The sequence below is a fragment of the Sus scrofa genome, chromosome 9 (assembly GCF_000003025.6).
Source record: "Sus scrofa isolate TJ Tabasco breed Duroc chromosome 9, Sscrofa11.1, whole genome shotgun sequence".
Taxonomy (NCBI): domain Eukaryota; kingdom Metazoa; phylum Chordata; class Mammalia; order Artiodactyla; family Suidae; genus Sus; species Sus scrofa.
In genome coordinates this window covers 92,814,315-92,829,520 of record NC_010451.4, presented here as the reverse complement: position 1 = coordinate 92,829,520, position 15,206 = coordinate 92,814,315, and the positions used below count along the sequence as shown (strand labels likewise).

Below are 15,206 nucleotides of genomic sequence, written 5' to 3'. Positions count from 1 at the left end.
ATCAGCCTCACCCTCATGACCTTCCCTGAGTTCCAAAGCTCAACTCAAACCTTTGCTCTTCTGAGAAGGGAGGGGATGCAGAGACAAGGGAGGAGCCATCAAGAAAGAATACTGCAGGGCTGGGGCAGGGCCCTGGTTCCCTCTCAAGTGATACACGTAACAATATCTTTGAGATCTTTTGTAGAACAAAAATCCTCAACAAACGAAAGGTGTTAACTAATTTATGAAGCGTTCTTCATTCCAGAAAGAAGGAAGACCACCAGCACCAGCTCCAGGGCCACTAAGCACCAGCTTTGAAGAATGCAATCTTCCACCTACCCTGATCTTTATCTGCACCCCTATTTTCCAATCCCAAATATGAGACCATCTCCTATTCTCTCCCAAGGTGGGGGGAAACAGTCTTTAAGGGATTTGCCTGCTGTGGCCTCCTCCTTTGCCTGGCAAAGCAATAAAAGCTATTTTTTTCTCCTTTACCCAAAACTCTGTGACATTTCTATTTGGCACCTGTAGCCTCTTTTACAATAAGTTTTTTTGTTTTTGTTTTTGGGTTTTTTTTGGGGGGGGGTTGGTCTTTTGGGGCCACACCCATGGCATATGGAAGTTCCCAAGCTAGGGGTTGAATCACAGCTATAGCTGCTGACGTATGCCACAGCCACAGCAATGCCGGATCTGAGCCACATCTGTGAGCCACATCTGTGAGCCACACCACAGCTCATGGCAACACTGGATCCTACACCCACTGAGCAAGCCCAGGGACTGAATCTGTGTCCTCATGGATGCTAGTCAGATTAGTTTCTGCTGAGCCACAAAGGGAACTCTTACAATAACTTTTTATTTATTTCTTTTATTTATTTTTTTTGTCTTTTGTTTTTTAAGGCTGCACCCCCGGTGTATGGAGGTTCCTAGGCTAGGGGTCTAATCGAGCTACAGCTGCTGGCCTATGCCAGAGCCACAGCAACACCAGATCTGAGCAACATCAGTGACCTACACCACAGCTCACAGCAACACCAGATCCTTAACCCACTGAGCAAGGCCAGGGATTGAACCTGAAACCTCATGGTTCCTAGTCAGATTCGTTTCCACTGCGCCACAATGGGAACTCCTACAGCAGCTTTCTAATAGCGTTGTGCTATTCTCACTTCCCACTCTTTTAATCTCTCTTTTTTGGCTTCCACTTTCACTATTCTATGAAAACAGTGCTTACTGATCTGCAGGAGCATTGTGTATAAAAGGAAATTAGCAGAGTTCCTTTTGTGGTTAACGAACTTGACTAGTATCCATGAACGCACAGGTTTGATCCCTGGCCTAGCTAAGTGGGTTAAGGATCTGTCACTGGTGTGGCTGAGTATAGGCCTGCAGTTGTTGCTCCAATTTGACCCCTAACCTGGTAACCTCCATATGCTGCAGGTGCAGCCCTAAAAAGACAAAAGACAAAAAATTTTAAAAAAGGAAATTAGCTTTGTACATAATGCGAATTCAAATATATTTTCTCAGTCTGTTATTTTTCCTTTGTGTTTATGGTGATACTTATTTCATGTATTTTAAAAAATGTCTCTTCAATTTTATCAGTTTTCTCTGGATGGCCACTGGGTTTGGACATACATGGAAAGACTTCTTTGAGCATATAATAAATGATGGTTTAGTAATCTCTCTGGTTTATAACATTTTAGAGTTGAAGATATTTTATATGTTATGGTTGTAATTTCGTCTTTTTTGATGGAGAGAACAAGAAACTTGGGAAAATGGTGAATGAGCATGATCTGCCCATTCAGTTCTCTAGATTCCTTGTAGGTTAAATTAGGCATGTAAAGTTTTTGTTGGTTGGTTGGTTGTTGTTGATGTTGTTGTTTTGTGGGGGGCACACCTGAAACATATGGAAGTTCTCAGGCCAGAGGTCGAATCGGAGCTACAGCTGCTGACCTACAGCACAGCCACAGCAATGTGGGATCCTAGCTGCATCTGAGACCTACACCACAGCTCAGGGCAATGTCGTATCCCAGACCCACTGAGTGAGGCCAGGGATCAAAACTGCATCCTCACGGATACAAGTCGCATTTGTTTCCGCTGTGCCATAATGGGAACTCCTATTTTCATTATGTTTATCGTGTTTTTTACATCTCTGAATTACCTTTGCGCAAATGCTTGGATAGATAAATAATTGCAATGGATGCCAAAAGAATTTCAAAAAGTAGTGTGAAAATTCATTTGGCTCTACAGTAGTATTGTACTTTGTGTTAGGGCATCAGGGAAAGAAAGACAGGTGACCAGAGCAGTGAGATCTCAAGCAAGATGTATTGACCAGCAGAGTGGCTGGGAGTACTGAGCAAGAGCACAGAGCCCTCTGCCATTGGGAGAGAATCAGGTTTTATAGGCAGGGGGCCATGGCTGAGTTCTATAGGTCTGAGGATGGCTGAGTTCCATAGATCTGAGATCATGGTATAAAATTTAACTTTCTCCTTGGAGCTGTCTTTGTCCTTGGGAAGTCAACTGCTACGTGGGTTTGGTTGTTTTGCCTTTGGAGGTCCGATACTGCAGGTCTGGGTCTGTGTGGGTCAATGAGTCATGCTGGCTTATTCTTTTTTTAGGCCTTCCTTTTAGTTTCCACCTAAGACTTTGTACTGGATATAATTTATTCATTATCTCCAGATTAGTCACCTGAGGAAAGAATGAGACCCAGGACATTTTCCTCAGGATGATTAAGGAAAAGCTTTATCAAATAAGGTCCCCAGGTGGCAGTTTAACGACACTTTCTACATACCAAAAAATGGTTTAAGGAGTAATCTTGCTCAGTAAGTACCAATGTCAACTGAATCCCCCTAAAAGTAGCATTTGAAAAATAACACTATTACCTAATTATCTAAAATGGATTTTTAGTAATTCTTGGTCATAAATATAGATTTGTAGTACAAATACCATGAAAATGTACTTCAATGGCTAGCCAGTTTTGAGAATAAGGATGCTGCACTTCTCTGCATTTGATGTGACCACTCAGTTTTGTCTTTTTTTTTTTTGATCTTTTTAGGGCCACACTCATGGCTAGGGGCCTATGCCAGAGCCAGAGCAACACCAAATCCAAGCCGCATCTACAATCTGCACCACAGCTCACAGCAACGCCAGATTTAACCCACTGAGCAAGGCTAGGGATCGAACTCGCAACCTCATCGTTCCTGGTTGGATTCATTTCTGCTGCACCACAATGGGAACTCCGAGTTTTGTCTTCTTATAAGTGTTTTAGACATATGCGGTTTTTCCCTCCTGCAAGATAAACCAGCATGGAATTTTCTTGACATTTGATGGATGTCCACTATTTCCCCAGTGAAGGGTTTTTTTGTTTGTTTGTTTGTTTTTGTCTTTTTAGGGCCACAGCAGCAGCATATGGAAGTTCTTGGGCTAGGGGTCATTTTGGAGCTGCAGCTGCAGGCCCGTGCCACATCCATAGCAATGCAGGATTCGAGTGGCATCTGCAACCTATACCACAGCTCATGCCTAGCTGGATCCTTAACTTACTGAGCAAGGCCAGGGATCAAACCTGCATCTTCATGGATACTAGTTGGGTTTGTAACCCCCTGGGCCACAACAGGAACTTCACCAATGTAGTGTTTTTGTTTGTTTGTTTTGTTTTTTATAGTTGATTTCCAATGTTCTGTCAATTTCTGCTGAAATATATGAAATACTTCATGAATTTGCCTGTCATCCTTATGCATGGGTCATGCTAGTCTCTGCTTTTTTTTTTTTTGCCTTTTTTAGAGCCATGCCCCAGACATGGACGTTCCCAGGCTAGGGGTTGAATTGGATCTGCAGCTGCTGGCCTACACCAAGCCATACCAACATGAGATCCAAGCCATGTCTGTGACCGACAGCACAGCTCATGGCAACCCTGGATTCCTTAACCCACCTAGTAAGGCCAGGGATCTCACCCTCATTCACATGGATACTAGTGGGGTTCCTTGCCACTGAGATACAATGGGAACTCCCCATGCTCATCTTCTCTGTATCGTTCCAATTTTAGTATATGTACTGCCTAAGGGATCACCCCCATGTAGTTTTACCATGTGTTTATATGACAATAACTTTGCTTTGAGTAGGGTAAACCTCCTTAAGAGCCTCTGTGCACCATAGAGCAGTTAAGAAATATTTGGCAATGAATGGCCTGTCCTGGAAAACCCTCCTATTTTTATTTATAAGAAAGATAATGTTTAAAGTTTGTCTAAACTGTTTTCTTATAATTGCAATATGTGAATATTTATTGTAAATACAATTTTTTTCTTACATATATTTTCATTCTATTGTGATAGACTAAGCAGATGAAGGGGCTTGGTCTTTGCCTGGATGATTTTATTTTTTTATTAAAAAAATTTTTTTTGCCTGACGACTTTATTTTATTATAATTATTTTCGGCTACACCAGAGGCATGTGGAAGTTCCCGGGCCAGGGATTGCTCTGAGGATTTTAAACAGATTTAAATTTTCTTGTACAACTTCAGAGATTAGTAATCTACTGCTTTATATACAAAACTGTTTTAAAAGCATAAAGTACCTCCTGTAGTACTTTTTTCGTTTTTGTCTTTTTAGGGCTGTACCTGCGGTGTATGGGTGTTCCCAGGCTAGGGGCCAAATCGGAGCTGCAGTTGCTGGCCTATACCACAGCCACAGCAATGCCAGATCTAAGCCCTCTGTGACCTAACACCGCACCTCAGGGCAACAGCAAATCCTTAACCCACTGAGCAGGGCCAGGGATCCAAACCTCTCCTCATGGATACTAGTTGGGTTCATTACCACCGAGCTGCAATGGGAATTCCCATACTATGTTTAATATACAAAGAGATTATCTACACTATATCCATATATCTGTTCTGTATCATTCTTTGATGGAAACCTCAAAACCAGAGGTGCAAGTTTAATGGATTTTGGAGCTACCAAAACTGTAAAATTCGAGTCAAATAATGCCAAATGTGACTTCAAGTTAAATTAAATGAACATTTATTGAGAACCTGTTCTATGCACAGCACCAAACTCCCTGCATAGGGATAGCTGTCAATAGGAATTCACTCTAAAATCTGGGCATATTGATGCACAAAGCGGTGAATGGTCGACCTAGATGAGCGCCAGAGAATGGGAGACTAAAGCCAGGACCTCCCTGCTGCTAAGGGTGGAGGAATGGAGAAGTTCTGTAGAGTGGGCACTATGTTCCAAACACGCACCACAGGGGCAGCACTCTTGGCCTCTGGCAGGGAGCAGCCCCGGCCCATCCAAGACCAAACTGCGCTTAAGAGTCATGGCATCCACCCCAATTCCGATTCAACTGTCTAGGAGGGGAGAAGGGCGCAAGGAGCAGAGTACACACTCCAATGGTGTTCACTCTTATGTGGGCGGCCAGTCCCAGCGAAAGCCGGTGCTGGGGGCGAGGACAGGAGAGACGTGGTGTGGAGGGTCAAAAACCCCACCACCAGAAGCCCCAAGAGGAATATTCTGCGGGCAGTTTCCCTCCTTGGGTTATTTGTAGGTGTCTGTTAGGCCCGGGTGGGGGGCGATAGGGTAAAAGGAACCCCATTCCTTCCCGGAGTCAGGCCCTGGGGCAGGCAGGGTGCCAGCGCTGCTATTTCCTTGGCCTTGTAGCTTCGGATGCTCCTGGACTTGGGAGCCATTCTCTGGGAGCATAATCAGGTATTAGAGATGGAGAGCCCAGCCATTAGGCTCCGGGCAAGGGTCGCATCCTGCTTGATCTACTCCTGAGCTCCGCATCCCACAATACGCAAGCCAGCTGCGTAGCTTCTTCACCCCTTGCAAATAGCCTGTGGCCAGTGGAGAACTAACTCAAGTCAGGTGTCTGGATAGCTGCCCAGGCGCGGGGCGGAGGCTCTAGCACTTTGCTTTGAAGCGCCTCGCGTCAGGCCACGCCCCTTGCGCGCTGCGGTTGGCTTCAGCTGAAGGGATAGGCGATGGAAGGGCGGGGCTGCGCGCGCAGGGCCTGTGGCCTCCGGGTCCCAGCTGGCGCTGGGGCGCAAGGGGCTGCCAGGTGTGGGTGTTTTCCTTCAGTGGCCGAGAAGCCTAGGGAAGTAAGGGTGCCGCGAACACCATCTCGTGAGAGTGGAGGTGGTTCGTGAGTGTGTGTGTGTGTGGATCTGGTGCGGGGTGCCAGCAGCCAATTCCCGGGGGCTGCTACCCCGCTGTCTTCCTCATCCTCCCGCTCACCCTGCTCTTTCCCTACGACCCTCCCACGCCCTAACGGTCGCCCTCGGCGGTGGACACCCGGGAAGCAGATGTGGGGGCAAGCGGGTCGCACCTGCCAAAAAGGGCGTGGGGGACAGCCCGCCACGGCCTCCAGCAGCCTGTGGGGCCTGGGCCGGAGCTGCGGCGGAGGCGCCAGCGGCAAGAAGAGCCTGAGCGCCCGCAACGCCGCGGTGGAGAGGAGGAACCTGATCACCGTGTGCAGGTACGACGCGGCCGCCGCTCGGGGAGAGGGGCGGGGGCGGCCGGCGCCCCGGGCTGAGGGCTGCGGGGAGCGCGAGCCGCTCTGGGTCCCGGAGACCACGGGCTGTATGGAGCTCCAGCCGCTGCCGCGCCCGGCGCGTCCGCGGCCCGAAGCGTCCTGAGACCGGCCGGGCTGGGCGCCGCCAAGGCCCCGGACTTTCGGTCAGTTTCTGTGCTGGGAGCTGCTGAGGGCAGGGCTGGGGCGGGGCTGGGGGAGGATGTGTTTTGAATGGGCTCTCGGGTGTGTGGGGAAGAGGAGGGCCGGGAAGAAGAGCTCTTTGATTCTGTGCGCCTGAAGCTGTCAGCCAGCTTTTAGTAAAGTGGTGGTTACTGTGATTGTTTACTGTGTTGCCTCAAAATCGGAGCGCCTTCTGTTTTGGCTTGCTTACATATGTGTTGTCATTTCGGGCCCCAAATGTCGAGTGCCAGCCAAGTGTGTATGTGTGCAGTGTCCTCTCCATTCTAAATTGCAGTGCTAGTGCTGTTTCTGCAGTTGCTGTCAAGAGTGGAAGTGTGGAGGAGACTTAGTGATTTATTTCAAAGTCTGCCTTTGCATAAATGTTTTCCGACTCTAATTGTAGTATTTCTTTACTTTAAAAATATAGAAACATAAAAGGCATAAATGTTTTCTATCAGTCTGATATCAGAATTAACTGACTTTTAACAGGCTGACATCTTCTTTAAGTCTTATCAAGGTGTTAAAAAAATTAAAGTCCTAAACATCCCTTTCTTTGAACCATTAAGTTGTAAAATTACTTTGTTCCATCAAACTCCTCTTCATCAGCCACTCAAAATCCGCTAAGAATCGGAGAATGAAGAAACTTTTTTCTCATTTGCAATTGATATCTGTATTTTTTTCTTTTCATTGTGTTAAAATGTGTCTAGCATCTTAAGTGGAATATAGATATTTATAGCAGGACCTATATTCTATCCCTTTGAGTGACCTTTTTTTTCAACTTGTACTATGACAGATGTTTTCTCCTAGCAGGAATACCTGCCTAGTTGACAATAATGGCACTTGGAGTTAGAGTAAAATATTAATATGAGAAGTCAGGTAGAGTGTACGGCAAGCTTTATTCAAGCCCTCAGAGAGAGTGGCCGCCCTGGGTAGGAACTAGAACTGACTGCAGCTGGGTCTCTCCTTATATTCCTATATCACAGACCTGTTTGGGGACCCCTATTCTCTTGCCCCACGCCCACTAATTTCCTGTCCCACCCCCACCACCACCTTGCTTGCTTAGGGGGTACATTTGGATCCTCTGGTTGGTTTCCATGAGGATGCCTTATTTGCACAGAAAAAAAGGTTATAGGTAGATGCTCTGAAAAGCATTCCTCTGGTATCTGTATGGGTCTTCATTGTTTGATTGCAGGTGTCCTGTTTTTGATAACAATAAATGGCCTGTTGGGAGTCACCTGGGTCAGAGTCCCTATCCTCTCCTACCTAACATTTGGATGTTTTTAATATCCCCACCTCACATTCAGCAAAACGAACAGATCAGTGGTTATGTATTTCTGTCCCTTTTCTCTTTTGCTGTTACTAAACCCTGGGTTTCTCACTCATGTTTCTTAATGAATTTATTTTTTAATTTTCATATGGCAGATCAAATGTGATTTGATATTTAAGTTGGGAAGAAACTGGCTTAGTGGAAATATAGTTGAGTTCTAAGTTTACTTTGTCATTAATTGAGTATCCTTTAAGAAGCCATCCAACCTTCCTGTTTTCCAGTTTGTAAAGTAATCTTGGACTAGATCATGGGTAACCTTCAATAGTAGTTCTAAAACTAGTTGTAGTCTTGAAGCAGATTGGGTTTGTATTTGGTTTTTAGTGTCTCCAAATATGAGTAGGGTAGTGGTAGATAGATGTTTAATGGTAGCTAGAGGAGGCATGTGCATTTTTCTCTGTGAACAAAACATTTTAAGCTGTGCCTTTCTGTAGTGTGATTCTCTACTGATATTCTGGGGGGGGGAAATGGAACAATATAGAAAGCCAAACCGAATTAAACAAACTCCCCACCCCTTAACTATTATTCTAATGTATCTGGGTTTTTAATTAAAAAATTCAGGTATAGTTGACTTACGCAATTGGATTATTTTAGGTGTACAGCAAAAGGAATCTGTTATACATGTAAATACATCCATTCTTTTTCAGATTCTTTTCCCATGTAAGTTCTTAAGGAGTATTTAGTAGATTTCCCTTTGGTATGTAGTAGGTCCTTGTTACTTATCTACTTTATATATTTAGTGTGTATATGTTAATTGCAACTTCCTAATTTATCCTTCCCCACTCATAGTTTCTCCTTTGATTTCAAAATCTTGGAGGAGACTTTTTTTTTGGCCATGCCCTGAGCATGTGGAAGTTCCCAGACTAGGAACCGAACCAGAGCCACAGCAGTGACAGAGTTGTATTCTTAACCTGCTGAACCACCAGGGAACTCCTGGTTTGAAATCTTTGAGTCTGTTTTGTAAAGAAGTTGTATCATATTTTATTAGCTTGCACATATTAATGATCTCATACTTGTTTTTGTCTGTCTTCACTTAGTATGATAATCTCTAGGTATATCCATGTAGCTGTAAATGACATAATTTTGTTCTTTTTAATGGCTGAGTGATATTCCATTGTATATACATACCACATCTTCTTTATCCATTCTTCTGTTGATGGACATTTAGATTGCTTCCTTGTCTATTGTACTAATATATCTATTAATGCTTACACAGTAATACTTTTCATTACCCCTTAAACAATTTAGTCATACTCTCAGTGTAGGTTTAAGACCTTATTGGATAACTACAGAATTCATTAGGTGTAAAAACACCTTATACAAGAACAACATTGTTATAGTTTGAACTTTGGAAGTGAGTTGTTTGATTAGGTAGGGTAGTCAGGAATTGAATTTTGGTTATTATTGTGTGTGTAATAGTTTTATCAGGTTTTTTTAAAAAGTGAACATCTAAATCTTGTAGATTAAAAACACTTGAATGGTACTTACCTCAGAATATGCAAACTGTTTGATATTTCTTACAGATTGTATCAGAGAGAGAGTAAGTAATTTGAAGTCTCTAAATATTCCACACTCAACTCCAGAGTATTCATAGACTTTGGTTCTGTGTACAACTAGTATTCTCCCTGCATATTCTTTGCCATCTAGAAAAATTAATTTGTTAAAGCCCTTCAGGATTTTTGTAATGTGCATTTTCATAGAAAATCAGATCTTAGTCATTTTTGCTATTATTTCAAAGTTTTATATTTTATAGTTTTTTGTAAAGCTTACATATTCCTTTGACTATAGTTCTGTTGACAGGGAGAATAAACATATAAATCCTGTTTCTGTGGGTTCACATTAGTTTATTAAAAAAATAAATTAAAATGTAGTTTAAATCTCTACATATGCATAAACACTTAAAAATAACATTTGTTAACCTTTTATTTTATTTTATTTTGTCTTTTTGCTTTTCTAGGGCCGCTCCTGCAGCATATGGAGGTTCCCAGGCTAGGGGTCTAATTGGAGCTATGGCCGCTGGCCTATGCCAGAGCCACAGCAATGCCAAATATGAGGTGTGCCTGTGACCTACACCACAGCTCATGGCAGCGCCAAATCCTTAACCCACTGAGCAAGGCCAGGGATTGAACCCGAAACCTCATGGTTCCTAGTTGGATTCGTTAACCACTGAGCCACAATGGGAACTCCACATTTGTTAACCTTTTAAGCTAATGCTTTAAGAGAAACTCCCCACACAAGGTCATAATTTACCTGTCTTATGAATGGAAAGGAACAATGATTGATTTTAGGAGACCATATGATGAACTAATAAGCACAGTGGAGACAAATGATTTTCAAAATTAAAGCCCTTTTTTTTTTTTTTTTTTTTGCTTTTTAGGCCTAACCTGTGGCATATGGAAGTTCTCAGGCTAGGGGTTGACTCAGAGCTACAGCTGCCAGCCTATACCACAGCCACAGCAATGTGGGATCCGAGCTGCATCTGTGACCTACACCACAGTTCATGGCAAGGCAGGATCCTTAACCCACTGAGGGAGGCCAGAGATCGAACCCTCATCCTTGCAGATACTAGTCAGGTTTGTTTCTGCTGTGTCACAATGAGAACTCCCCAAATTAAAGTACTTTTAATAACATTTACAGGAGTTCCCATCATGGCGCAGTGGTCAACAAACCCGACTAGGAACCATGAGGTTGCGGGTTCGGTCCCTGCCCTTGCTCAGTGGGTTAACGATCCGGCGCTCGGATCCCGTGTTGCTCTGGCTCTGGCGTAGGCCAGTGGCTACAGCTCTGATTCAACCCCTAGCCTGGGAACCTCCATATGCCGCGGGAGCGGCCCAAAGAAATAGCAAAAAGACAAAAAAAAAAAAATATGTATATAATAACACTTACATAGTTGTTCTTAATTTTCTATAGGTCAAGCTTTTTTTTGTTTCTTTGTTTGTTTTTTTAAGGGCCAGAGGTGCATCATTTGGAAGTTCGCAGGCTAGGGGTAGATATAGAACTACAGCTGTCAGCCTATACAACAGCACAGTAACACCAGATCTGAGCCGCCTCTGCAACATACACCGAAGCTTGTGGCCACACCCGATCGTTAACACACTGAGTGAGGCCAGGGATTGAATGCCCGTCCTCGTGGATACCAGTTAGATTTGTTACCAAAGAACCACAATGGGAACTTCCAAGATAGTATTTTATAACTTGAATGTTACTTCAAATAACAATAGCACCTCAGTTTTTCGGTGTACTTGGGGAATGAAGTGCTCATATTTTTCATGTAACTAATGTTTGAGTCAAGCTTAAAATTCTACTAGCTGCAGTGCTCTACTCAGCATTTATTGTGCAATGCAATCTTCTGTGTAACTGAAGCTAATAATGTAAGTGTTCAAATTTAAACCACAGTAGACAATATTTTAAACATTTTGGATTAATTATTTTTTTAAAAAAAGACTGTACATTTCCTTACCTTATTTAAAAAGACTACATAGTATAATATAATCCTTATTGATGATGAGCTAACTCTGGATCTGTATCTATAACTATGCCCTGGGTACTGGCTGCCTTTGGAGACTATTTAGGCACCTAGAGCTGTTTGCTACAGGGCCCCAGAAGATGGCAGTGTTTGGAGTTCTTGGTCTGCTTTTGCATTTGCTGTCTCTTCCTACCAAGTTAGCTGTTATTTCTTACAACTCTGTTTCTATCAATTCATTTCTTTGTGCTTCCAATCCTGACTTGCTCATTTTAATGAGTGTGAACTCGGAAAGCAGATAAGTAAATGTATCGTGTGTTAAAAAAACAAAAGCAAACAAACAAAAAAAAACAGGATGTCTTACTGTGCCACAGTGGGTTAAGAATCCAGCATTATCACAGCTGTGAAGTAGGTTGCAGCTTCCTCTGGGATTCCATCCCTGACCTGGGAATTTCCATATGCCACTAGTGTGGACCAAAAAAAAAAAAAAGACAAAAAAAAAGGGCCCAAGAAATAGCAAAAAGACCAAAAAATAAATTAATTAATTAATTAATTAAAAAAGGGGGAAATAACAGTAAAAAAGGGGGGGGGAGGGGAGGGATAACAATTTAAAAAAAAAAATGTCACTGAGAGGCCTGAGTTAAGTGAGTGAACTGTAGTATTCTGAACTTTGCAACATTCTGGTTGCTAGATAGAAAAAAAAGAATTTATTCCTATGCTTGAATGGGTGGGTAAAATGCAGATATATATGTAAAATGTTACTAAATATTATTGGTGATTTAATCCTTTAAATAAATTCAAATTCAGTAACTTACTTGTTACTGTTTGTTTAAGAATGAATGCATTTTAAGGCTGTTCCTATCTTGCCTATCATAATTATATTTTTGACAAAAGCTCTTTTAGTTGTACTATATATAGCTGAACTTTGGGTTGGGACTTACACTGTGTTGCTTTGGAGGAGTTCAGGGTCATTTCTAAAGATTCTTAGAGCCTTAATAGTAGGTGTTCACAGTGGAGGTGGGATGATTATCTTTTCAGTTACTGTTCAGAGATAGGCTCCTCAGCACTCACAAAAGGTCATTATCTCTTCCCCTATCTAAGCTGGGTTCACTTCAGCTTACAACAGAGAATAGCTACTCCCTGAGCATTTACTAAAGGGTATTATCTGAACTTCACTGCTGATTGATGAATATCAGAACTCAGTTAGGAAATAGGATATCCAAGGGGAATATGTGAAGCTTATCTACTATTGTATTCAGTCTTACATATTTATAAAATGTATCTCTGGGTCAGTCCAGATCATCCCAGAGCAGCTGGATGTGTGACTGCATGGCTTCACACTCTCCTATCCCCAGTTTTTTTTCCCCTGTTGTGCGTTGATAAGATCCCATCAGCCTACATTGAGGTGCAGCACAAGGAGCAATCACAGAGGATCATCTTGACTCTTGATGTTTTCCAGGAACATTGTTTATTATATCCAAAAGTGTCTTCTCTCTGGGAAGATTTTTTTTCTTTTTAGGGCTGCGCCTGGGGCACACAGAAGTTCCCAGGCTAGGAGTCGAATCGGAGCTACGGCTGTTGGCCACAGTCACAGCCATAGCAATGTTGGTTCGGAGCCACATCTGTGACCTACACTGCAGTGCACAGTAATGCCAGATCCTTAACCCACTGAGCCAGGCCGGGGATCAAACCCTAATCTTCATGGATCCTAGTCGGGTTTGTTTGAGCCTCAATGGGAACGCCTATGAAGATTTTTATAAGAAACATCTATCTTGGAGTTCCCGTCATGGCTCAGTAGAAATGAATCTAACTAGTATCCAAGAAGATGCAGGTTAAATCCCTAGCCTTGCTCAGTGGGTTAAGGATCTGGTGTTGATGCGAGCTGTGGTATAGGTCGAAGATGCAGCTCTGATCTTGGATTGCTGTGGCTGTGGCCTAAGCCAGCAGCTACAGCTCCGGATTCGACCCCTAGCCTGGGAGCCTCCACATGCAGTGTGTACAGCCCTAAAAAAAGACAAAAAAAAGGGGGGGGGGAGGGCGGGGAAGAAATATCTGTCTTTGAGCTCCTGCCCTGGCACAACAGGATCGCCAGCGTCTTGGGAGTGCTGGGACATAGGTTCGTTCTGTGGCCTGGTATGGTGGCTTAAGGATCTGATGTCTGGCCGGAGACCTCCATATGCCTTGGGGCAGCCAAAAAAAGAAAAGAAAAGAAATAGCTGTCTCTTAATTTTTAGTGCCAAGAACTGTATCTTTAGGCAGTTGATTTATTTATATCTGCTGGATACAAATGAGTGTGTAACTGACATCTTCTCTTTTGTTCATACAGCTATTAAAAATCTTAAATTTGGAGTTCCCTTTGGCTCAGCAGGAGTGAACCCAACTAGTATCCATGAGGATGTGGGTTTGATCTCTGGACCCACTTAGTGGGTTAAGGATCTGGCGTTCCCATAAGCTGTGGTGTAGGTCGAAGATGTGATTTAGATCTGGCATTGCTATGGCTGTGGTGTGGGTCAGCAGCTGCAGATCCTATTCGTCCCCTGGCCTAGGAACTTCCATATGCTGTGGATGTAGCCTTAAAAAAATAAGTTAATTAAATAATTAAAAAATCTTAATGGCAACTTTGCAGTCAACCTCTACAGCATACCTAGTACATCATGGTAATATATTTAGCCTTATTTCTACCTACACTTTTCTTCGATTTTTCGTATAAATTTTTATTGACTCAGAATATACACATAGAAAAATAGAGCATAAGTATCTAGTAAATTTTTTATTTTGGCTGAGCCCACGGCATACATAAATTCCCAGGGCAGGGATCAAACCTGTGGCACAGCAGCAAGCCTAGCTGCTGAATGATAAAGCTGGATCCTTAACCCAGTGCACCACAAGGGAGTTCTTATCGTGGATTTTTTGCAATGAGAACAACATTGTAACTAGCACCCAGGTTAGGAAAAAGAGTCTTGGGAATTCCCATTGTGGTACAGTGGAAACAAATCCTGCTAGGACCTGGGGTTTGATTCTTGGCCTCACACAGTGAGGATCTGGCATTGCCTTGAGCTGTGGTGTAGGTCGCAGACGTGGCTCGGATCTGGCATGTCTGTAGCTGTGCCGTAGGCTAGCATCTGGGAACTTCCATATGCTGCCAGTGAGGGCCATAAAAAAGAGTCTTAGCCAAAGGAAAGGAAATCATTATCTTACAGAGGTATTTTCACCCCCATGTGCATTGCAGCATTATTTGCAGTAGTTAAGACATGGAAACAACCTAAGTCTCCATCAGTTGATGAATGAATAAAGAAAATATGTACATATGCAATGAAATATTATTCAGCCCTTAAAAAGGAAATTCTGCCATTTGCCACAGCATGGATGGACCTTGAGGACATGATTCGACATGAAAAAAGTCAGGTAGAAGAAGACAAATACTCTTTGATCTCATTTATATGTGGAATGTTAAAAATACCATATCCATAGACCCAGGAAACAGATGGGTGGTTGCCAGAGGAAAGGGATGGGAAGTTAGCAAAAGAGTGAAAGTGATCAAAAGGTACAGACTTCCAGTTTTAAGATAAAAAAAATTCTAGAGTAACAATAATAATAATAATGAACACTACCCAAATACCCAGAAACTTCTCCCGTACCCTCTTTCAGTTACTACCCTCATTAGGAGAACCATTCTCCTAGCCTTCAACACTGTGGTTTAGTTTTGCCTCTTTTTGAATTTGCAATGAATGAAATAATACAATATGTACTTTTTTCCACCTAGCTTAATTT

At 42.9% G+C, this 15,206-nt stretch overlaps 1 protein-coding gene across 5 annotated transcripts in view; it reads left to right on the top strand.

Moving 5' to 3' along the window:
* Positions 5,947-15,206, top strand: part of RUNDC3B (RUN domain containing 3B) — a 297,986-nt gene continuing 288,726 nt past the window's right edge. For all 5 annotated transcript variants that reach the window (XM_021102523.1, XM_021102518.1, XM_021102522.1 and 2 more), the window contains exon 1: positions 5,947-6,432. In XM_021102523.1, coding sequence (XP_020958182.1) covers positions 6,260-6,432 — 173 coding nt within the window. In that variant the 5' untranslated portion in view covers positions 5,947-6,259. The remainder of the gene's footprint in view (positions 6,433-15,206) is intronic.